General features: G+C 39.7%; 1 protein-coding gene across 1 annotated transcript in view; it reads left to right on the plus strand.

Annotated features, from left to right (window-relative positions):
• The window catches only part of LOC120724909 (RNA-binding Raly-like protein), a 56,404-nt gene that overhangs the window by 23,115 nt on the left and 6,902 nt on the right, over positions 1-26,387 (plus strand). The window contains exons 3-5 of the mRNA XM_040017431.1: positions 20,126-20,201; positions 23,675-23,722; positions 24,478-24,671. Coding sequence (XP_039873365.1) covers positions 20,126-20,201; positions 23,675-23,722; positions 24,478-24,671 — 318 coding nt within the window. The remainder of the gene's footprint in view (positions 1-20,125; positions 20,202-23,674; positions 23,723-24,477; positions 24,672-26,387) is intronic.

Genomic DNA, 26,387 nt, shown 5'->3' on the forward strand with positions numbered 1-26,387 from the left:
TCCCACCGCTGCATTTCAATCAGGTTGAGGTCTGGACTTTTCTTTTTCAGCTATTCTGTTCATTTGCTGCTGTGCTTGGGATCATTTTCCTGTTACATGACCTGGTTCTGGCAAAGGTTTAGCTGGTAGCTGGGTTCGCCTCACATTTGACTCTGTAATACTTTGGTATACAGGTTGACTCAATGTCTGCAAGGCACCCAGGTCCTGTAACTACAAAACAAGCCAAGATCATCACCCCTCCACCACCGTGCGTGACAGTTGGTACGAGGTGCTTATTCTGATGTGTTTGTTTTTTGCCAAATGTGGCTCTGAGCATTATGGCCAAACATCTCCACTTTTGGTCTCATTTGTACAAGTCTTGTGTCTTTATCAGATGCGACTCTGGAAGCCTAAGCCTTGCTGCCTTGTTCCTTTTAGAGAGAAGAGACTTTCTCCTAGTAACACTTCCAAATGAGCCACACTTGTCCAGTTATTTTCTAATTGTGCTGTCAGGAACTTTAACATGCTAACTGAAGACTGTAGAGTCAAAGCAGTCCACCAACTAACTAAAAGAATACCTGAGCTCACCACAGTTAGGTAAAAATATAAAAACTGAAATTTGGTAACCGACAGCTCCTCAGATAACATAACCCTTTCTAACATTTGCTATAAGGCTTTACTTTTCAAAGTGAATAGCTGTCTCAGGCAGAGACAATATTAGAGACATTTCAGGGATACTTAATTTAGTAAAACTGGAAAAAAAAAACAGTAAGCACTGTGATTTTTTTTAACATCATAGTTAAAATAGAAATGCCACAAAAGCCAAAGTTGTTTGCATATGATTAATTCAAGTTGCTGTTCAGACTCAAAAATTGTCAAGAGTATAGTGAAATGTGATAGGTGGGCACCAGAGATTAGCATCAATTCACTATCAGACAACATATGAAAAAGTATCACAATGTCTCCTGTGTGTTTGCAGGACATTTGTCAGCTGAACCCTTAAGCTCAGTAATGAAAACCCAATGTCAAATCCCTGTTTATATGTCTTGCTAGCTGTCAGCTTATCAGGCAAACCAGCTGTGTCTTTAGGAAACAAATATAAAATAAAGACAGACCAGCCAGGGTTTGCTCCTTTTGATTTTCTACCTATTTTTGTTTGAAAAAACTAAAAACAACAAAACAAAACAACATAAAGACCATAGGTCTATTTTAGAAATAGCAGTATTCTAGCTTTGAACAGTCTCTTTATGGCTAAGTTAGACTATCTGTCAGCTAGCTTCAGCTCAGAGCCCAATCAACTGTTTTAAACAGTTTTCCAGCAAAGATTGTGTTTAAAAAATAGATGTGGTCTTTATGTTAGCTTCCTTTTAGCTAGAAGTTGTCATGTAGTTGTACAAGGCAGTAAAGTTATTAGTTAATGCTAATGAGCTTAGCTAGCAAGATATCTATAGATATCTATAGACATGCATAACCGCTATTTAGTGCTAACAGACTAATGAAACACTAGAATCTCACTCACCTAAACTGAAGCACAAGGATGCACCAAAGAGCAAGCCAATATTAAGTGTCAGATTATTTCCTAAATTCGCTCCAAAAGACACCAACAGTGCAGACAAAGTAGAAAGTTTTAGTTTAGTGACTCTAATTAGCAAAGGTGAGGCTGCTAATTAGATGATCCACCACAGCTGCCAGGTGTTGAGGCATCTGCCTGTCAAACCAGCCAAGCTCCTACCTTCAGTGTCCAGGTGGATAAGTTATAAAAAAATAAATTACCCTCCTGAGAGTTGTTATGATGTGTTAAACAATCCATAAAGGACCAAACTGTTTGTACCAGGCTGTAAATGTGCTTTTAATGCTGCAAAGTTGGGCATTTTAACATGGGAGTTTTTGGCACTGACTTCAGTATTTTAGCTCTCTTTCCAAATTAAGTGACTGCTGGCTCTATCTTAACTAGCTATCGCTCCTGTGTCCCTATCTTCCTGTCTCTGCTGGCTCTAGCTTTGTGTTAAATGTACCATGAAAAAAATGGTATCAATCACTTCGTCTAAGTAGCAATCAAAGTTTTTACTCCGGTGTAAATCAACATTTTAGCTCTAAATGTAGGCCAGAAATTGGGGGTATAATAAGATCTCTAATAAAAGCTGCTCATCACTGCATTCATAAGACCCAGTTAGTGCCAAGAAAAACAGTCGTAGTCATAAACACCACTCTGTTTCACTTTGCCCCAACACAGACATATTCACAGTGATGTCAGCACAAAACCACATGTCCCCTTTGCTCTGCTAAAAGAAGCTCGCCTCATTGTTATGCATGCTGACACAGTTGTATTCTCTGAGAAACACACAAAAGGAGTGTCTAGAGAAGATCTCGGGTCAACACGTCATCTGAGCTTCATACAGCAGCCAAAGTGAAATACTAATTTGCTTAGTGTGCCATACTGTGGCTCCACTGGCTGCTCTTGATTGTCTGACCATCTGTGCGCGCACGCACACACACACACACACACACCGACATTAAATCCAGTATATTAACAATGCACAGTAGTAAGTGTCTGAGGTGCTCTGTAGTTGCCTAAAGTAATGTCTCTTCCTACTTTGGAAGTAATCTCTTCTGCCTTTATTCTTCCAAGAAATTTAACCCTAAACACCTTATCTTTTAAACATGAACAGGCATCTGCAGCCTGCCTAAGATATTAATGTTTGATATTTTCCTTAACATTTTTTTTTTTATTAAATTATATTCACTGAAGCATGACAGGAAATGCAGCTGTGTGAAGGTATGATATGTGACAGGAATGTTACAAGGTCAGAATCAAACCTGTATATCCTGCAGTGAGCAGCTCAGCCTGCTGAGGTACCACAGCACCCCTTGCATGAGTAGATTTGATAGCAATGAGATACTGACGTGCTTGCTTTACCTGCTTTAATTTCTTCAGACATGACTGGATTGCAGATACAATGACTTAAAGTGTTAAATGTGACTAAAAGTGACATTCAATCACCCTGATGCGGTCTTCGTCTCGCAACCGCTTCTTGGGCCCTGATGAAGATGTCTGCTGGTCATAGGGGAGGGTTTCATTTTTTTTTTACTCACTCAGCTTTCCTTCTTGTAATGTCTCCGTGGATAAAATCTGGACACAGATGTACAGATATTTTCCACATTCATTTTTCATAATCAGTGTTTGTGTGATCACATCTTGCTTAGGTTTATAGTGTTTGAGAGCGTTCATGGGTGACAGCAGTCTTGTAGTGTTTGAGTGCCTCCCAGTGGTTGAAATAGATACTACAGTAAAACCTGTGAAATCCTGGCGTTTAGTTGAGAAGAGCGGATGGTCCTATAATAAATTCTGTACTTGTGAGTTTGAGTCAGGAAAGGTGTTACATTGTAGTAGTTAACTAGTAATAGTTTGATTGTAAGCTTGTTTACTGAAACTCCATCTTAAATAAAAATAACCCCACAAGGAGAAACATTTCTTTGAGATTGCTTTAGTTTAAAATCAATTTATATAGTACGTTTCGAAGGGCTTCACAGGAACGAAAAAGATAACAAAGGAGAACAAACGTCGTTATACGCACAAGAATAATGGCATAAAATCAATACAGAGGATTGATTAGATGCCTGTTTGTTTTTCTTTTGCTAATTTGATATTTATATTGATTCATGTTCTTCTGCTTATCCAGTTCAGGGTTGCACGAGTGGGGTATCCTATTGCAGCTGTCATAGGGGTGCACAGTGGACAGGTTGGCAGTCTTTTGCAGGGCTAACACAGAGAGACAGACAATCATTCACGCTCGCATTCACTTAGAGTCACCAATTGGTACAAGATGGACGGCTCTGGGCTCTAGGAAGATCCTGGAATACCCAGACATAACCCACGCAGACACAGGAAGAACCTGCTGGGGTCTTTCACACTGAAAGACCCCAGCTGGACTCAGGACCTTCTTGCTGTGAGGCCACATTGACATTCATATATTAATGCTTAAATTTTTATCTAAAGGTTCCTCTGTTTTCTTTCCAATACCAGCAGTTTCTTGGCCTCTGCTGATGCATTTATTAATTTCTCATCTGCATGAACACTAGATGGTGCTGAGAGAGTAGCATTGAGACCAAAACTGGGACATCTCATGCTGTCCCTCAGCATGTATCATTCATTTGTAGTCAGCGAGGGAAAGACTGCATGCATCCTGCACAGAATATCCAATCACATTTTTCCATTTATGAATCATTAAATTCCACAAAAAGATTTTTCTCTGTTTGTTAGAAAGTTCTTCGCCTGCCACTCAATATGGTTTATTTCTAAATTAGCCTCAGGCTACTTTTTTGAAAATATGCCAGAACACAATTATATATATATATATTATATGTTGTTGTCACGCAGTATTTTCACCGCTTAAGTCACACAGCGGTATTTTTACTCTTTCTTAAGAGATGTCAAATTGAGACAATAGCTGATGACACTGGAGTTTGATTTCGGCGACTTGAAGCCACAAATCGTCTCACTCAGCCTGTTTGCTTCACGAGCTTTTAGTTTCTTGTCTTTTTTTTGTGAGAACAAAGAAACAATTAAGACTTCAGGCTTTGCACGAGGCAGCTGCAAACCCCATGTCAGTGTAATTAGATATCACAATTACAAGGCTTCATCTTCATCCAAGCCTAAGAGCTGCAACAGCTGGGGAGTCGGCTCCTTTAGACACACTGCTGATTTTTTTTTTTAATCTGTCTCTTAAGTCCACAGGCTATCCACTTTAAAATGAATTAAAAACCCTGATTGATGAATGAGAGACAGTGACAATGGGAGGCTGATTTACTTTTATGACAGGATGCCATTTGAATAGTGAGGTCAAACAGAAAATTTCTGTGGCTTTAGAGGACAGAAAAATCAGGACATTTTTTAAAGATGTAGCTCAAATATCAAATGAATCGTTCATTTGTGACCCCCGTGATTAGATTTTGTTTTGTTTATTCTGCTAAAAAGATTGGTTAAAATTCTGTGATTAATAGAAAGAATGACCTTTTTTATGCTTGCATGTAGTCATTATACCTATAAAGCATCATGGAACTAAGGATAAGATCGTAACAGTTCTTACAGTTGAAATTATATAGTAATAAAATGAATACAACAGTCTGTGTGTATGTAATTAAACATGTTAAACATATTATCTGTGACTGGGTGTTCACACAATGCAGAAGTCTATATTTAGAGTGTACAGTGCACACACGTGTGCATCTTTGTTGTTGTACCAATCACTATTTTTATATCATTGTTGGGAGTTAGAGAGGGCCGCTCACAAGTGCAGACTCACACAGGTGAGCGCACAATTCAGCATCTTTCAGCTTTTAGTCTTGCTTTTACTGCCTACAGCTTTATGTTTGATACAACCCCATTTCTCTTTTGGGGACCCAGTCTGGGCTAATGTGGGCAAAGGTCAGTTTTTCTGTGCTCTTTCTCTCTGCTGGGCACTGTTTAGAAAAGAAAAATAAGTGGAAACATAATTTGATGAAAGTTCAAGGCTATCTGGACAAATGCCATGAGCTGTTCACCTGCATGCAAGCTAAGCCTGCTCAAATCTCCTAGGTCACAGACCAGGTCGGCTAAAATCAAGAACCCAGAAAGTTATCAAAATGTTTCCCCTTGCCAGCAATTTTTACATAACAATATCACACATGTATGTTTATTTACATCTGGTCATGATTATGCAAACTGGAACAGTGCTGCTCAGTGCTCCTGCTTTTGCTTTATATTAGGCCTACACTGTAGATTGGATGCAAGTATTTTATGTTCATTTTTATTTTTTTAAATGAAGATTTTTAAGGCTAAGCCTATTTGATGCACCCGGCATCAATCATATTGGTCATTTGTGAGTCTCATGGACACCCATTAGTCTATGTAACCCCACCCTTTTTGCCTAGTGGGTCTATTCACCGCCAACCTGGCGCAGCAGATGGCGGCCCCTCCCTCAGCCTGACTCTTCCCACTGTTGCCAAGTGCTTGTTCATAGGGGGGCGTCGGATTGTCTGGGTTTTCTCTATGTTAGTGCGGGGTCTTTACCTCACATTATAAAGCAGCTTGAGGTAACTGTTGTTGCAAATAAAATGGAATTTCATCTCCTCACCATCAAACTGAGAACAACGAGAACCCTGTAAGTCAGGAAGAATCTGTGTAACCTTTAAATTATTTGATTACCATTCACTGTAGAGAAATATTTCACCTTTAAAGACGATGGAAATAATGAGATGGTGAATGCAATGGGGATGTAAACTGATGTTATCCTAATTTATTAATTTATTTTGATGTGTAGAAAAACAAATCGTCCATCCATCCATTCAATCATTAACTGTCAGATTACCAAAGAAGATATTTTAAGGACATATCTGTGGAGTCTTTGAAAAGAGTCTTTTAAACATGCCATGTTTGTGACATGACAGTTACATTTTTCTGCATCTATCATGGCTATTTTAGATTCAGTAGTCTTAGATTAAAGTGGATTCTACTGAAGCAGCTTTGCATGATCAGCATAGTTCAAAATAAATGATTTTCAACATACAGTGGGGGTTGGGGCAGACACTCAGTCAACCCTCTCTCTCTTTCCGGCACCCTCACTTTAAGCCAACCCTTTTCTTATTGGCTGCCCCATGAAAAGAGAAGGTTTGAACTGCAAGTGAGTGTAGCTATGTAGAAAGTAGAAAAAAGTGGAGCCTCAGCTCTTTTTTTTGTCTCATGGGGATAACACATCTACACTGACCTAATTTTTGAAAACTTTGACCATGTTTAATAAGAACATCCAACACTGGAACTGTTTATATGTAACAGAAAATTAGAATATAAGACAAAATTTTCTAATAATAACAAAAACATATTTTGGCCAGTAAGTAAGTGAAATATGATGTGTGGCATCTTTTGAAAATATTCAAACATTACAGGAGAAATGAAAAACGACAAAAACCCGGTTAATTTGGTAAAAACTTTGTGAAGGAATGGAGAGACTTTGAATGTAGCCATGGGCAAAATATATAAAACATTGGAAGACTTATCTATTGGAGTCATACAGCTTCTTCAAGATTTTTTTTTTTTTTTTTTTTGGCTTCAGGGGCTCCACAAAAAATACCAGATATTACAACAACTTCTATTAGGGAAAACTTTAAGGGGAGAGTAGCCAGTATTTTTTTTCTGCCATCCTTAGATAATCATTTTAATTCTCAGCAAATAAACAAACCAAAGACGTGAAAGCAGGATTTTTACTTCCCCTTCTGTGCTTTTGCTATTGGAGCATAGCGGAGCGTTTGCGTCTATGGCTCCCCCTGGAATAGGTGGATTAATGGTACGGTCCAGAGCGGCTCCGCTTAGCTCTGCTCGGAGTCTGGAGCTGCTCCGGCAGTCTGTCTGGTTTTTAGGAGAAAGAGGAGGCAAAGTCGGTTCAGCCACAGCATCACCCGTTTTGTTTCCACGCTCGTCATGACCATGTACAAAGGCAGGCGTCGCAATCAGAGATGTGAGTATGAGGAGGTCATTACTGGCACTTTAAACATCTGGTGCAGAACGTATAGGAAGATTGTGGTTTTTGTTTTAGTCGTGTAAATGATTAAAAAGTTGTTCAACTGGAAGTGATAAACTAAGTAACTGGAAATGTGTTTATTTGAGGCACTTTTCGGATTAAAGTTTGTAACCACTGCTTTTCCACCCTCAGTATTTTAATGAGTGGATGCACCTTTTCGAATAACTCGCTTGATCTCACAGCGTGGGCTGTCGCACTGTAACTAAATCGCGCAGAATCAACACCTCAGAGTCATATAAGCACTTCATACAGCAAAAGATCCTCTTCCTGTTTCTTTGCTTTTCATAGGGCTTGGAGATTTCTGAGGATTCGGGATCTGATTTAATTTTACTGTCGCTGGAGACAAATTAAGAGTGCGGTTGTACGAGTAAGACGTCTTCTCTGGAGCTGCTCAGTGGCTCGCAGCTCCAGGTGTGTGCGCACCTGTGCGCATACGAGGCTGAGTGCTGCGGGTCCATCTTTGCAAATTTGTGGGTGCATGAATAATTTATAACATTAATGAACCTCATGTACCAAGCTCTATATGTACTAAGTGATAATCGTCATCCATTATTTATAAAAGGCTGCAGTTTGCGTTTCTAACTCTCCTATTAATATTTTATTGAAATTAATTAAACGTGCCCCGCAACTGAGCGTTATTTTTGTCAGCAGCAGGGCTTTCTCAGCAGACATGCTCATTCACACACGCACAGCCCCGAGTTTGTAACGTCACGTAAGGCTCTGGTGCATCAGGACTCTGAAATTGAAGCAGCTAAATGGCACCGCATCATTAACTTTAGTATTATTATTGTGATATTTCCTATTTTAAAGAAATCTAAGTCACTACTATTACATAAAATCAACCCATGCAGTAAATTTGAATGTGAATTTTTGTATTTCTATTTTGGCTTAAATGTGATTAAGCCAGTGGTTTTCAACCTTTTATTAGCTTGCGAAGGAGGAAAATGTCACAAAAATCTTTCTCCTTTCAAATACAAATAACCTCCACACAGCTTGTCTGATTAAACTTTGGCCTTTTATTGGAGGATGAGTACCAACATGTTGGGACCTACTGGTTTGAACAATGAATTATCAAAGTAGCTCATCACAGAGTTGGTGACAATTTATGTATGCTAAAGATGTCCCATGTGAGGTTTGTATTAGTTTAGGCAGGTGGTTTTGTCTACAGTCCACCTTTGAATGAAGTACACAAGTTTTGGAGCAGATGTTCAAGTAGTTTCAAGGTTGCAGCTGCCGCTTTGTTTTCCAGCTGCTTGCACAGATTAACAACCGTGTGCTTATGTGGAAGTGATGGACCGGCTCCAGGGGTTAAAGTGTTTCAAAGTGTTGCACTTGAGAGCCACGTAGTTACATCATAGGGGGAAAAAAATGCCAAACTGGAAAAGGAGGAAAGTGCATTAGTGCAGGAGTGCAGCTCAGGAGAGATGAAAGACTCTTAAATTATCTTTACCTCAGGCTACAGCTGTATGCTCATTATGTTTTAATGCAAAAAAAATTAACACATACCAATGTTGGGAGGTACAACAGTGGCATCAGAATGTTGCCTTTTGTGCTTACGAACATCTGCCTACTAATAGTAATATCGCCAATGTGATATTTAGAGTCCAGTCAACTTGGAAGTTCAGTGGCCTAACATCACATTCTTCTAAATGACTCATAGATCAGCAGGTCAAATAATTTCATTAGATGCTCAGGAGCTTGAAGACAGGCTGCCAAATTTATGCACTGCCAGGAAACCATTTTCCTGAAAAGGGCAAAAGAGTAAAGTACACGGATTTCATTAAGGAAGGACAAGCTGTTGAGCGATTAATCCCCGTATCCCCACAACAAAAACTGTCTAAGCCCCGAGGTCCTCATCCATATTGGAATAACTACATGGTTAGACGGAGCCATGCAGTTCAAAGAGAGCTGACAGATTAATTACAGTACACTTCTTGGGTGGGAGTCCTGCAAGCAGGTTAAGACTAAAGTATTTGATATTGACAGGATGATTCATATATGTCAGTAGCTCGTTAAAGCAGTCCAATCTTAAATTCACTCTAACTGCATTTGACTTCACATTGAAACATATATAACAAGCTATTTCAAATTCCTATTAGTAAGAATGAGCTAAATCGAAGCGACTTACAGGGAATTTTGAGATAAAAGATATCTTCCAGTAATTACCTGGTCACAGATCTAACAAAAAAGCGGAGTTACAGCTTCATTCATAGTACTGCATTGAATCCCTGTCACAGCGCGTGACGTTGTGAGCTGGTCCGTCTGCATTGCTCCGTCCTTACAAGTGAAACTCGGCTGATCATTTTCAACTCGGAGCTGGTAAATATTGAACAACTGTTACTTTTAATCAAGTGCAGGGAGGAGAGAACACTTTATACATATTTGATTCTATACACATAATGTCACACAGAGCTGTGACAACAAGAAAAACAGCCTGTGTCCACACTGGCAGAATACTAGCTGTTGCAGTAGAATAATGGGCACACTAAAAACAATTACAGCCTATTACATTTTGTTTCACAGAGTCACGAGCCTTGTGCTAATCAATGTGTGCATATTACCACCAGTCAGACCTGTCACAGCTGCTGCATCGCTGCGACGTGTAGTAACATATTTTGGGGAGGCGCAGGTCAAGCTAGAGCATAGGGTGTAGGCCTACGCTGTAGATTGGATGTGGGTACTATAAATCAAGCGTAACTGTGTTAGTTAAGCTGCTATGGAACTTGGAGTGAGGGGGGAGCTATTTTGGGCACTGCTGGTCCAGGAAGGATAATTTATGGATGTTTTTCTCATAGAATATAGAATAAGGACTCGGTGCTACACCTGGATGGCATGAAGCTCTAAATTATTAACAGCTAAATACAAACTATCAGGTTCTTTTAAATGATTTTTCAGTGAAGAGTACAATAATAATAATAATGGATTGGTTTTATATAGCGCTTTTCAAGGCACCCAAAGCGCTTTACAATGCCACTATTCTTTCACTCTCACATTCACACACTGGTGGAGGCAAGTTACAGTTGTAGCCACAGCTGCCCTGGGGCAGACTGACAGAAGCAAGGCTGCCATATTGCGCCATCGGCCCCTCTGGCCAACACCAGTAGTTGGTAGGGTAAAGTGTCTTGCCCAAGGACACAACGACCAGGACAGAGAGCCCGGGGATTGATAAGGCGACCTTTGGTTACAGATGAGCTTCCTCACCTGATGCTTTGGCATGCTATTGAGAGTGCATGGCATTGTTTTTTTGTGTGTGTTTATAGGATGGATATTTTTCAGAACAAAAGTAGAAAGGTATACATGTCATCATCATCAACAACTTGTACCTCAAGATATTAACTGAGACGTCCTAGGTGTATTGAGGAAAGGATTCACTGCTTTAGTGTTATGTCTGCATACATACTAAGAATATGTTAATGCAGTAGATGATTCAGTTTATATCTCTGATCAGTTTACCTTCAGATTCTTTGCCGGCTTTGATGGTTTTATCAACGCTGCTGGACTTTTACATATAAATGCACATCAGTCACACCTGAGCCCTTCAAAAATGAGTTCACACAGCACCGATTTCTGTGTTTTGCAGTACACACGTTTTCAGTATCTTGCCTGTCACAACACATCCACGCTGTCAAATCATGGAGATGTGCTTTTTTTTAAACTAGCATTGATTGAATTGCCAGAACTCAGGAAATGGTAGACACAAAAGGCGAATACTCCTGAAACCTGGTGTTCAGGTAAACGTTTACAGGCTGAAACAAAGTATTAACAGCAGAGCAAACATTTGGGTGTCATAAATATACAAAAGATAGGATGTAGCCTCCTGGTCTGAAAAGAGAGGCCAGTATTGACCAGCAGGGGGCGACTTCTGTGGTTGCAAAAAAAGAGTCCAACTGTACAAAAGAAAGTTCCTTCTTCTTGTTTGTGGGTGATTTCTCGTTACACACTGCCTGATGAGATTAGGCTTTCCAGGCAAAGGTTTAAGGTCATCTACTGTAATTTATGGTGTGGTAAATAAATGATAAAGCAGGGTACACTTTAAAGTATTGATACTTTGTTATTGACAAGTTACTACTGTAATATATGAGTGTGCAGGATTGTTGGTATCTTAGTATAATCCATGGGAGAATGCATGTGATGCCTGGGTAGAGTTTGTCTTTAAATAGCACTCTCACCACATCCATTTATTCTTTTTATCTCCAACTTTTCAAACTTAGCATCGTTAGTCCACAAAACAGAGATTCAGACAAACGCACACTCGCAGTCCTTGGACTGTCGGAGAAAAGCAGAGTGGAAGGGGAATCACACAGACACAGTGAGAGGACAGCATCCGAAATCCGCCCGGAAAGACCAGGTTGATATCCTTAACATGGCTGACCATTCAGCAGAAGCTTTGAGCCTTTCCAAATTAAAATGCCGCAACTTATTAAGTCTGCTTCGCTTCGTACGGCTTAACATCATGAAATTTTTCTCGGTTAAAACACTCAAGAAGTTCCCACCACAGATGATTCATTTATGAACATCCGACTATCCCTGTGATCCACAACTCAGGTCAGAGACTTTTCTTGTGAAATTGGCTCTAAATTGAATAAATGTGTGTTAAATCGGGAGAAGAAGTAGTGTTTTATTGCATCGTGTAATGTAGTCTACAATATATGTAGCCTAACATGAAAATAGATGGTTTGTAATAACATTCAGTTCAGATCTAATCCCGTTGTCATCCCTTGCGACTGTAAATCACGCTCCATTTTCATTGTGAGCAGTAGCAGTCTCGTTCTATTACAGTAATCAGGTCATCAACTTCCAGACTGAATATCCTTAAGAATTAATAGGTCTTTGTTTTTATATTAATATTATTGGATAACTAGCTTAAACGGTCTGAAAATTACATTAACATCATTTCTTGGTATTATTTCTAGGACAATATATAATCCTCTAAATATAATTATGTGAACCAGAGATGATGATGTCCGCATGTGTGAGCAGTCAAACGCCCAGCGGCACATTCGCCGTGTCTCCTCTTTCAACCTTTCAGTCACCCTGCTCCATTTGAGAAAATGCACTTTCAGGTGTCGCAAAAAGAAAAAGAGCTGCCTGTGCCGATGAGCTGTGATCGGAGATTATTCAAGTCTGCTCTGTCAGATTTACAGGGCGCGAGAACACAGCCTAGATTGAATCTGCGGCCGCTGTCTTGCAGGATGTCTCTTAGTGGTACATTTGTATTCATGCAGGTGCCTGGATGATCTCTTAATCAAATATCGCTCACCTGCTCTCAGGATGCGTGTAGACTCCGCAGAGATGGGAGTTTGTTCTGTGCCAGAATTGATCCTTTGCCTGCCAAAAAATTATGTTTTGGCATTAGCCTGAGGAAGGAAATGTTTTCTCCCATTTATTTTCTCAGGTGATATTGTATTACTACAGCACTCACCTCCTCTGTCATAATTGTTTTGTTTTTGCAGCGAGAACACTGAAGGACGGCAGTGTTAACTGTTCAGTTGCTTTGTAAAGTCTCTTCAAATGTATTATCACATATCAAAGTAACCTCACTCAAGAGGAAAATTGCAAGTGCTCTGTGATTCAGCTTACGCTTGGCTAAATAGAGGCAGCGGAGGGGTTATGCATCCATTTCCTTTTTCTTTTCTTTTTTTAAACTTTTAAAAGCGGGCTCGTCTGATTCAGATTTAGCCTGTGCTATGACTCCCTTTGTCTGTGCCCAGTCCAGTTATCATGTCTCCGGAGGGGAAAGTTACGAAGGGCACGGTGAGCTGAGGGATCAGTATCTAACTAAAACAGACATGCATGCAAGCAGTAACATGGCGAAGCACTCATAGGTAATTCAGCACAGCCTCATTAATATGAATAAATCCAAAGTGAGTCAGAGGGCCCCTGAGGTGCAGATGATTGTATTCTTGAAGGAGCCACTGTGGATAGATAGAACTGTTACTGAGCTCAGTCGCAGCTTTTCTGTAGGAGACGCTGAGCTGAAATGAGGTCTTGTAAAGTCGGCTATTGGCCCTTTTATCTTCTACACAGACGAGGAAGAGGAAGACAGTGTGAAAACACCACTTCAGCTTTTGAGACTGTGACTTACAAACTGACTGTGTGAGACAGAAAAACATGGCTGGAATATTTCACATTGCACAGTAAATAATAGGACGTACCATTGTAGGTAGAAATGTTAATATGGAGTTGTAGAAGAGGGAGGTTAGTTGAGAAGTTTGAGAGAAAATGCACCAAATTACACACAAAAAAGTAAATATGTTAGTACTGAAATTCCCAGATTTTTAAAGTCTTAAAAAGTGTAAACAGGGAATATCAGTTACACATTAGTGAGAAGCTGCTGTTGTGCAGTGCTCAGGTTTAGGAAATACTTGTGTAGCATCCACAGTTTTATTTGTAGTCGTATTACTTCCTGAAAGGATGCAGATGCTCTGTGGAGGTAATGCTTTCAGTACCATTTGACTATCTGTTTGTGTATTTTAGCAGAATCGCACAAAGACTATAAAGATGATATTTTGTGAGACTTGTTGTACAGGCAGTGGAAAGGAAGAGGAAGAAGTCTGATGAATTTTTTGTGTGGATCTGAATGACTTTGTGAGATAGTGTCATTGGCCCTGGCAGATGTCCTTGTCCTTCTGTTATTAACACTTGAACCAGTGTCTAAATGTGAAGTGAACATAAGAATTATCAGCCTGCCGATAATTATCACCCTCCCTATGAAGTGTATAAAAGTCTTTGGTTGTTTCAGCAGACAGCTGAAGTTACTAGCTGGTGAGCATACTGGAGCACTTGACAACAAAATATCCGTTGAGTGCTTTAGTTAGCTTAAAAACAGCCAATGAAAACATTTACTTAACCAGATTAAAAATTTAAAAAACACTCTGTAACCAAACACAATGTAACTAAACTAGCTAACATAAAGAAAAGCTATAAAAAATGTTATTTAAAAAATATAAAATAAAATAAATATAGAATTTTATAAATTTGTGTCTGTGTGACTGTTTCAAGTGTTTGTAAATGTGACTTTGTTATTTCCTGGTTCTTGTTTTATTACATTAGTTCCTTCTTGTGTATCTCCTGCTGTCTATATATTGTATGCATCTCCTCCTGTTCTTTGTTGCGTTCTCCCATCTACCTGTGTTTGCAGATTGTTCCAAGTCTCTTCCAAAGTGCCTAGTTATTTCCTAGTTTCTGCCTGATTTGAGATTTTTTTTGTTTGTTTGTTTTTTGTTTGTTTGTTTTTTGTTTGTTTGTTTGTTTGTTTGTTTGTTTCTACTGAAGTAGAGCAATAAAGCTGCAAGTTTAAGTCAGTCTCGTCTCCTGCACTGGGGTCCTTTTCCTGTCTGCCACACAGTGAACCATGACATGAACACTAAAACTAAATATTTCTGAACAATAAAACTGTAACTGTGACCTTTTGCCTTCAAAGCTTTAATTCTTCATGACATAGATGCAACAGGGTGCTGGAAACATTCCTCGGAAATTCAAAGGTGCTCTATTGGATTGAGATGTTGTGACTATAGCAGCCATTTGAGTACAATGGACGCATTGTTATGTTCAAGAAACCAGCTTGAGATCATCTGAGCTTTGTGAAAAGGCACATTGTCCTGTTTGAAGCAGCCGTCAGAAGACTGGTACACTCTTCATAAAGAAATAAGCATGGTTAGCAACAATGTTCAGGCAGGTTGTGGTTTTAAAACAATGCTCAGCTGATACTGAGAGGCCCAAAGTGTGCCAACAAAATATCCCTAACACCATTACTGGACTGTTGATACAAGGCAGAATGCTTTCAAGTTGTTTACACCCAATTCTGAGCCTTTGTGAATTGTTGACACTGATGGCACTGTGTGGTCTTTTGCTGCTGTAGACCATCTGTTTGAAGGTTTTCTGGATACCTTTGGTATTTTAGTTATTGTCGCCTTCCTGTGAGCTCAAAGCAGTTCTCTGGCATCAACCATTTCAGCTATGACACTTACCAACTTACTGAAATCACTGTCCATACTCATTCTAATGCTTGTGTTGGGCTTCAGTAGGTTGGTTTGACCATGTCTGCGTGCCTGAATGCCTTAAGTGTTTGCTACGTGACTAGCTGATTAGATATTTGCTTTAAAAAGCATTTGAACAGGCATACTTGATAAAGTGAGTAGATGTGCGTTGTTCATCATATTCTGACAGCAGTGCATTCTGCATTGTAGCAGCGCCAATAGGAGTATGCTCTCAGGAGTTAAGAGGGCGGCCAGTGTTTTTACAGTGTCTGAGACAGACTTTCTTCTACTTTGAGTTCACCTCTGTGATCGGTTTTTGTGGCCAACCTGGACATAATGGCTTCAGCAAAGTACATTTTTATATTCCCCTTCAATGCGATGCCGCATGCAGTTTATAGTATCAATCAAGTCCTAAGTGGCTATTGCTTAGCAACACAGGCTCTATCTCCTCTATCTCCCGCTTCAACTTTTTATGAATACACGCACAAACAAGTCAGGCTGCAAGCACACATATACTTATTCATGCGACTTTTGTATATGATTAGTATAATGACTGTAATTAATCAGAGACTCTGTGTGTCTGTTGCGATGTGGAGGGAAGGGGTGTTGTGAGGTGACAGTGTTCATTTTAGAGTGCTTTTTAGTGCTCCACTCTCTCTTTAATGACCCTAGCAGGGGCCCAAAGAAGAGCAGGCTTTACAGTGCGAACCATTCCTCACGTCTTCCTGTGTCCTAATGATAATGATACAGCTGTCCCTGTGCACCTGAGAGCTAGCGATACATCCCCCCACTCCATTAGTCCATTAGGGAGAGCAAGGAAGGAAAGGAGGAAATCAAGAGAATGAGAAAGAGCGAGACAGTCTGGGCTCCAACCATTGCACCCATGGTGAGTCTGCAGACAATGTGATGGAAGATCCAGACACATCTGCAGCTGTAGGACTCTGTGTGAAAATGTGAATCTAAGAGAAGTGCTTGGATTTATCTGAGATATTTTCCATTCTTTAATTCATAAGCTTGGTGCATTAATATTGCAGCAGAGAGTTCATGCTCACCCCACCCCTGGAAGAAAAAGCCCAAAAAACTGCGACTGCAACCCTTTAGGCACAACAACTTGACTCCAGCTCCAGTCATGACACTTGCTGCTGCATGATCCCCAAAGCTGATGTTTTATCTCTGCAACTCAAGGGTGACTCATCTATCAGAAAGGGATCTCTGTTGCTGCTTTGTCGGTTCACCCCTGTGTTTGTTTGTGTGTACGCGTGGGAAGGTGGCGTTTTGATTTTTGTTAGTGTTTTTTGTGTATGACCTTGAGCAGCACTCGAGGCTGATTGAGCAGAATCTGAGCAGAAGCAACGTCGGAAAGCCGACAGACTAAACGCCGTATGATACCAGCCGGGTTTAATGCGCCGGCGTTCTTGGCAGGTAGAAGGGGCTGTCAATCATGGCAGTAGTCATGAGGTGTGTGCAGATGAGTCACAGCTGTCTGCTAATTAATTTGAAGGGGATTTCTTTCTTGAAGTCCCTTTTTTGCACAGTCAGAGTCTCGGTTGTTTCGAGGCTCTTACAAAATCTTGCAAACTATGCACCGTCTGTTTGAGCGTTACAATGAAGTGAAGTGAAATCATTAAATGAATCAATGTTTTGTACCCCAGTTCACCTGGTTAGTTTCATCACACAGAGCCCTATAGGCACCCAGACAGCTCAAACTAAGAAAAGCTCTTCACTGCTTCCTCATCTCTGATGAGATTGCTGCTATTTCACACCTATTAAAACAGAAAATAGAGGAAGGCTTTTTCAAATGGGTTTTAACATGTTATACACTAGACAATCTATAGATAAGTCTTAAAAGATGAATTTTCATTGATCGACTATTAACTAATTAAACTATAAGAACATTTGGGATAAGATTTGTGGCTCTTTTCCAAATATAGACTGTATATAAAGGGTGGACGTAGCTATTATGACATCATCAGCTGTTTTTGGAAAGCTTAAATTGAGGAATTTGAATCTGACCTACAAATTAAGAATGCCAAATGCTCATATGGCAGCAGCTCTCTAGTTATAATGCAGGCCTGCCCCAAAGCATGGCTTTGTTTATCGTCTATTTTACTCCAAATGGGGCCATAATTTACAAAAATATACGATCATAAATAACATGACTTAGATGGTTGTTTTCTGATAGACTTCTACACAACTGGATTTGTTTTTCATTTCCTCAGGATCGCCACCTCCTGGCCAATGCAGGTTTACACTTTTATATCCATGTTCTTCATATAAAATCGAATAACTGCGTTAATAAGGAAACGGGAACAGTAAAGTAGCAATGAATACTCCATAACATCCTGACTGTTAGAAATGTTTTTAATGACAAACACAAACTGACTCTCTCTCTCTCTCTCTCTCTCTCTCTCTCTCTCTCTCTCTCTCTCTCTCTCTCTTTTCTTTATTTGATCCCATTGATTTGGTCATGCACTCAGAAATGCTACGAGACGTAATTAGCTTTAGCTAGCAACCACCCTCTTACTTTTACTGCTGCTCTTTAATTTAAAACGATGTTGGCCCACTTTTCACAGCATCTTTCATCTTCAAAACCCACTTTGACCATTCAGCTAAGAAATTTTAAATAAACTTCCTTTTAATGCATGAGATCTGAGGGTGAGGATCATACAATTTAAAAATTCACAGTTTCTGCTGAACGTCTAGTTCAGTTAGGATGAATGTACACTGCTACAGTACATGAGTCCTGGCCCATAATATGGCAATTCTGAATGAAAACACTGTCACACTGATAATCTCATAAAAATGCAGTTTGTAATTTGTTCAAACCTTTTAACAAAAATTCTTAGGAGCTTGAAAATGCCCAGAGAGCCTCTTTATAAAGACTGTGCTACATCGTATGATGTGGTATTCTGCAGGACAGGCTAAAAGATAGCTCCTGGAGTCAGGCAGGTATAGTGCTTTTATAAGAATATAACTGTAGAATTATTACAGTGTACATATGAAGATATGTTTACCCTTTATTTGCCATTATCCTATTGTCTCCTTGGCAACATAATTTTATTTGTGCCACTCTTTAAAAAGCTTTGGGTGTGAGTTGCTTTGAAGTCTTTTGGTTTCATAAAAATAAAAGTTTATGGTCATCCAGGGGGGGAAAAAGCTGGACTCATGAATGACCATCATAAATAAGCACTTAAAACATTGAAGATTTACTTCCATCTGTCATAAGATGTATATGAATATAGAGGATTAAAATGTGTTTATGCAAATATTCAAATAAAAAATAATATTGTGATCTAAGCATCTGTGTGCTTCATTACAATATAAATATTTATTTTTTTTTTCGCACATGTAGAATATTTCCAGTCTAAGCAGAAAACTAATTTTTGTGTAACATTTAGGTAAAATTACAGTGCTTGGAAAATCAAGTTATGTTTTATCAGAGAAAATAGCTACAATATTTGCATTGATATTAACCAAACGATACCTTAAATGACAGGAAAAAAATCATGTTGGTTGTTTTTAATTAAAACCCTCTTGAACATTTTTTAAATTGCAGCTGTCTTTATACAGTCTCTCACTTCAGAGGCTTAAAAAACTGTTGGACAAGATAAAATAATTTTAGATATAAGTAATATTTTTTTATACTTGCATAAAAAAACACCAGCTGCTGTGTTTTCTCCCTTCAGATGCTCTGTTTGGCTTTTACTGCAGCCACCTTCAGTAGCTGCTTGTTTGTGGGTCTCTGCCTTCAGTTTTGTCTTCAGTAGCTGAAAAGCATGCTCTGTTGGACTGGGATCAGCTGACTGACTTGGTCATTGAAGAATATCCAATTTCTGTCTCTTGAGAAACTCTTGGGTTTCTTGGGTGCAGCTTGCTTTGGGTCATTATCCAGTTGCACTATGAAGCACTGTCTGAGCAGTTTGGCTGCATTTGGCTGAATGTGAGCAGAGAGTACAGCCCCGTGCACATTTTGCTTCTTCTACCAGCAGTCACATCAACCAGCACTTTCGTTCGGTTTCCCTGGCAGCCATACATGCCCACACCGTAGCATTGCCTCCATGTCTGACAGATAATATGCTTTCGATCATGAGCTGCTTCTCTCCCTCATACTTGTGTCGCCCCATCACTCAAGTTTATCTTGCCTTCATTTGTAGAAATTATATTTTTCCAGAACTAAAGGCTTTTTCAGATGTTTTCTGGCAAATTCTAATCCGGCCTTCTTGCTGAGTTTAACCAGTAGTCTGCACCTTGTTCTGCATTCATCTCCTATTCATGAAGGCTTCTATTGATTGTAGACCTTGACAGTGATACTCCTACCTCCTCGGGAGTGTTCTTGATTTAAGTGTTCACCTGGACATAAAACTCTTTAACAATTTTCCAGTTACCTTTGAGTCTTTGAACATTTGCCTCTTGAACTATTAATGCAGTTCTTTTGTTAAAGCCCTTGAACTGAAGTTGAAAATGTATTGTCTGCGATGGTGTACAAAGGCAAAATGACACAAATTTGTGCAATTGTCCAAATATACGTGGATCCAACTGTATGTTGTGGATGATCTTTATATTTTAAACTGCTTCTCTATCACACCACGACTTCAACTCTCATTTTTCCCCCAGATATCAACATGGCTGGAGAGCCCAAACCATACAGGCCGAAGATGGGCTCCAAGAGGCCTCTCTCATCCCTCTACAGGTGAAACATGTTTTTCTTATTTTAGAGTGTCAGGTGGATGTTCCTTTCCTGACCTACTTTTTCTGTTGTACCCTCTGCCTCTGCTGTCTGTAAAATATGTGTTTATGATCCTCTCTGGCAGGCTGTGCTCTTAAGGAGAAACAGCCAATTCCCTACTTGTGCTATTAGTGCCATTTTTTTGTCTGTTGCTGTTACACACTTTGCTCTTTTGTCATCTCGTTGAAAGAAACAACAACAAAACAAAAAAAAAGTCCACACACAGTTGCTTGGCAGTATAATAAAAAATACAAAATAACACCTTATTCAGGCTTTTAAAGGAATAGTTTTGGGAAATGTCTCTTCCTGCGGGGGCTTTGAATATGATTTACATAGTTTAAGAGACAGACTGGAAACAGGACCAAATTCTGTCTATATTATATTCTGTCCCAAAGTAACAGGATCAACCCAGCAGACCCTCTGTTAAAAGCTTACACAGTCGTGTGAAACAGACAGGTTTGGCAGGACTCTTTGAAAAATGTAGTGCACACTTGCTGCTTCAATCAGACTTAAAAGGGTAAGTAGCAGCCAGGTGCTGTTCATCAAACGCACTTGATTAACTGATAATCAGCAAGTGTGAGCGCTCCCATAAGAGCAGAGGTTTTGACAGTTTGCTGGTCTGGAGCTTTCAAGATTGTCAAAAAAATCCACAAGATACATCTCCGACTCAGTTAGCTTATTAAAATGTTAAAGTTCACCAGAATACAAAATGGAACAAGTGTGGTTTGTTTGGGAGGTTTGCACAACAAAGTGTCTTCTCTCTAAAAAGAAAACAGCAGCACAGCTTTGGTTTGCATGGTTCTGGAAATCTTGTGAACAAACCACTTCTAGGACAATATCATTTAGACAGATGACACCAAACTGACAATGTTTGACTATAATGCAGTGTCATGTTTGGTAAAAACCAAACCCATTGGCACAAACACCTCATACCAACTGTCAAGCACCGTAGTGAAGGGGTGGTTAATTGGACTTGGTTTGAAAATGCAGTCCCTGAGTTTACCATAAACTCCTCTGTATACCAACGTGTTTTAGTCAAATGTAAGGCCATCTGTCCTACGGCTAAAGCTTGGTTGAATCTGGGTAATGCACATATCAAGCCTAGCAGGAAATCTACCACAGAACTGACTGCCTACTGAAATGTTGTGGTGGGACTTTAAGAGAGCTGTGCATAAAAAAAATGCCTGCACATCTCAATAAACTGAAGCAACACTGTAAAGAAGGTGACCAAAATTCCTACACAATGATGTAAGACAGTCGTATATGATTATCATACAAAAAACAATTACTTCAAGTTATTATACAAGCTATAATAACTTGAAGCTAATAAATCATTGGGTGTTCCTTGGTTTTCTCACACTGCTTCAACATGTCGGCTTAGTTGTTGTTAAATAAGTGAGATGGTGTGTTTAAATAATTTTAGAACCTGGTATTGAGTCGTGAGGCTATGAAAGGTTTATTAGTATTATTTTTTTGCACGATTATGTGTTATTTAAAAGATAATAAGATAAGAACAAGAGTTTGGGAACTCCTTTACTAGAGGATTTGAAAATGAGAAGGAACACAACATACACATAACAAATTCAACCTATTTAAACTATCTCACTAAAATTTAATAAAATCTGACAAAACACATGTTTTATGTTTGTATGTTAAGTAAAACGGTCATGTTGTGGTTTTGTAGCAGTTTTATGTGCCAGACTGATTTTGAAGAGATTACATCAAACATGTTGCCTGGGTAAAACGTGCTGAAACATGTCAAAGATCCAATCTTCATAGTAGATCGTATCTGTAAAGGGAGCTACTTATTCATCATAGTTGACGATTCTAGTGCGCTGTCTTGCTTTTACTGCTAATTGGTTGCTAGCCCAATAGCTGTAAAAGTGTACTTCGAGCTTAACAACTATCCAGCAACACAAATCTGTTACATTAGGAAGGAAGCTGTCATGAACCACAGTGTTTTCATCTGTATTCTTGCTGTTGGCCAGTGGGGATGCTTATTAAAAGGCAGGAGGGGAGGTTTGGGAAGACGACAGCTAGCAGCTGGACAAATTTCCTTTGTTTCAGCCTTTTGTGAATTGATTAGAACCGTGCGCCTTTTGGTAGTCAGGCGCTCTAATCACACAACTTTAATGTGAAGGCTGTACCGAGGTGCTGGGGTAACAATAGATGAAATACGGGAACAGAGTGGCCTGCATCATTATAGAGCTCAGATTTTCTTCTTCTTTTTAAATTTGCAAATGAATTCAAACATTTGTGCCTGATTTTTTGCCTCCAAATCCAGAAAAGAGATCGCTCTCTCGGACCTGTGTGTTAGAGGCGGGAAGATGGCAGCACTATGCAACACACACACACACACACACACACACACACACACACACACACACACACACACACACACACACACACACACACACCACACACATAAATACACACGTGTGTGTGTGTGTGTGTGTGTGTGTGTGTGTATCCTTGTGGGGACATCTCATTGACATAATCCTTTCCCTAGCCGCTTAACCTAACCCTAACCATCAAAAATGAATGCCTAACCCTGACTCTTACCCTAAACCTAACCAGAACCTAATTGTAACCCTGACACAAAAAACACATTTTGAGTCTCAAAAATGCCTTAAAACAGCCCACGAGGGCTGTTTGTCCCCACAAGTATAATAAACTACCAATTTTTGGTCCCCATGAAGATGTTAATACCTGTACACACACACACAGACACAGTTGTTGAAAATACTCATGAAAATAAATTCGTTAGGCACAATATTGTAAATGACGGTGCTTTAATTCCTCTACATTTATCAAGTTTGTTTGAGTTTTACCGTCGCTGCTTCCTTTCTTTTTCCAAAATGGAAGAGTAAGCTCTGTAGCTGTGAGCAGTGTTGAGCTACCCACCGTCTCTCAAGCTCTTTTGATTCCTGCTTTCTTTTATCCTGAATTTTTGAAAAGTAATCAAAATGCAACCATCAGGAACTCGTGCATGTCGTGGCAGAAGTCTTAAGGCCACTCCTGTTGTGCCAGATTTATCACAGTGTAATTTGTAGCTGGGAACGGAAGCTTCCTGTTGTCAGCAGTTGTTTGTAGAAATAGCCTGCATTACCTCGCTTTCTAGTTTGATGGGAATCTGGTAAGTTTACCGCTATAGCCAACCAAGAAAGAAATGCGACATAATGAGGCAAACTTGTTGTTGTTGCATTTCATTTTTTAAATGGATTAAAGGAAATTCGATTCCAGTGCTCAGCTCGGTTAAGAAACCACACATCAAATCTTAACAAGAAGGAATTTTCCAGTAATAGTCTTTTAGGACAGCACTGAATAAAGAATTCATTCTAAATGTATTTGCACCATCATTTTCTTCCTTTATTGTTTTATGTTTTTGTGCACAAAAAATCAAAGAAAAATAGAAATGTTCTCTTTTATTTCCACAGTGGCTATGAATTTGACTACGACTACTACAGAGATGACTTCTACAGTAGGTATGTTTAAAAAAAAAACAAAACTTTGGCTCACTGGTAAATAACACCCGTCTTTGTCATTTGCAACTTTTCTTTTTTCAACCAGTCCCTTTCCTCCCGATATTTTGCCCTTAGTATACACATCCTTTCTCCCCATTTCCCATCTTGAATAAAGATGATTTTTGAGCAGAATGGCCCCATTTCCTTCTGAGGCAAAGTAACTACATTATCACAGGCATAATGAATGTCATATTGAGGAGGTTTTTATTCCTCTCCGTTGGGCTTACTAATGATGCTTTTATCCGCATAGCCGGGTACTGAATGTCAGATAGTCCCCCGGCTGGTCATTTGCGCTGGCAAGGCACAGAATGTATCTTCATTCTGACATTTTCATTGGTTTGTTTACTTCCTCTTCTTTGCAATATCCCCAAGAGCAGAATCCTTCAGCTTTGAGTCATTATTGCTATTTTGGCAATTTGATATGTCAAAGGCAACTGGGAACAGGCTTTGATTGAATTGCTGTGGCATTGTTCAATGTGTACCTCTATCATTCAGACATCTTTTGCAGCATGTCTATTAGGTGCCTTGTAAGTGTTCCTTGCTGCTTGAATAAAAACATCTGACCAAAAACAAGGGAGAAAAAAATCCACTTGCTGTTCAGGTCCCATAGTGATTACAGAGTTATACCCCCACTTTTTTTGTTTTGTTATTTCTCTGCATTGTAATACTCTTGGAATATTTCTGTTGCTACAACTTTATTCTTCATGTGTCTTCAGACTGTTTGAGTACCACGGCCGCGTTGTGCCTCCGACCCGAGCTGTGATCCCCATCAAACGCTCACGGCTAGTTGTCCCAACCACACGCAGAGCCAAATCCTCTTTTCCAGTCAGGGCTTGCTCTTCCTCTTCCTCCTCCTCCTCTTCCTCCTCCCGAGCACTCAATGTCGGCTCTTCCATCACTGGCCCTAAACGTATGTTTGGTGGTTTTTCTTTGTCCCTTTTTGTTCCTATAGTATCCTGCCATCTCTAAAGGATGTTGTGATTGCCAAATGATGTTTTCTAAATGTGATTTTTATGTGATTGTTTGTTTTGAACTTACCTCCATGTCCATTTTTGGGGTTTGAGTCAAGTTAATGGCAAAGAAAATAAATTCAGCCGCTACAAAGAACATTTCCTATTATCATAACTTTGAACACATGTTGGCGGGTATCATTTCTGCCCATTATGATGGAAATGTACTCAGCTAGTGTAAATGCTAAGCTCTGGAAACAAAAACAAAAAAAGGTTAATAATCGAAAAAGGTCAGGCCTGCAATTCCTGATTATTTTCATTAGTAGTCTTGATAGTCCCTCTTGAACTGATTAGAGTATACGCTCACTGGACACTTCATTAGGTACACCCGTTCAACTGCTCTTTAACTCAAATATTTAGCCAGCCAATCACATGGCAGCGACTCAAAGATTTTAGACATGACATGGTCAAAATAAATCTGTTATATTAGGAACATATGCACTGTATTAGATATAATTACAAGCAAATTCACAAATTGGTTTTGAACTTCACCAAACCAAATTTAAGAATAGGGAAGAAATCTGATTTCAGTGACTTTGAACATGGCATCATGGGACCAGCCATCTCAATATTTCAGAAATTCCTGATCTACAGCCAGCTCTAGGGTTCACAGAGAATCTGAAAAAGAGAAAACATTGAGTGAGAGACAGTCCTTTGGTGGAAAATGCCTTGTTGATGCCAGAGCACAGAGGAGAATGACCAGATCGCTTTGAGGTATTAGGAAGACAACAGTTAATCAAATAAACCGACATTACAACCGCACACAACATGCCTAACCTCGAAGCAGATGGACTACAGGAAACTGAGGATACAATTCACATAAGCTCAACAAAACCAGATAATAAAAGACTGAAAAAGCATAGTCTGGTCTGGTGAATCTCAATTTCTGCAATGAAGTTTGGATGGTATGGTCAGAATTTCACAATTTTACAAAGCATGGATCTATCCTGCTTTGAATTAATGGTTCGGGCTGGTGCTGTCATCATAATAATAAGAATAATAAGAATAAGAATAAGAATAATGGATTGCATTTATATAGCGCTTTTCTAGGCACCCAAAGCGCTTTACAATTCCACTATTCATTCACTCTCACATTCACACACTGGTGGAGGCAGCTACAGTTGTAGCCACAGCTGCCCTGGGGCAGACTGACAGAAGCGAGGCTGCCATATTGCACCCTCGGCCCCTCTGGCCAACACCAGTAGGCGGTAGGGTAAAGTGTCTTGCCCAAGGACACAACGACCAAGACAGAGAGAGCAGGGGGATCGAAAAGGCAACCTTCCGGTTACAGATGAGCTTCCCAATCCCCTGAACCACGGTCGCCCCCAAGGCGTGGAGGAAACTTTCTTTGCTCAATTTGGGCCTCTTAATATCAACTGGGCATCGTTTAAATGCCACAGACTACTTGAGTATCGTTATTGACCATGCCCAGTGCCTTTTTGACCACAGTGTACCCATCGTCTAATGGCTGGTTGTAGCAGGATATAAAGCCATGTCACAAACCTCAAAGTCTTCTCAAACGGGTGTCCTAAACAAGACAGTGAGTTCACTGTACTCAAATGTCCTCAACAGTCTCCAGATCGCAGTCAAATAGAGCACCTTTGGGATGCGATGCA

The sequence above is a fragment of the Simochromis diagramma genome, unplaced genomic scaffold (genome assembly GCF_900408965.1).
Source record: "Simochromis diagramma unplaced genomic scaffold, fSimDia1.1 OVJJ01000205.1, whole genome shotgun sequence".
In the NCBI taxonomy this organism is placed as follows: Eukaryota; Metazoa; Chordata; class Actinopteri; order Cichliformes; family Cichlidae; genus Simochromis; species Simochromis diagramma.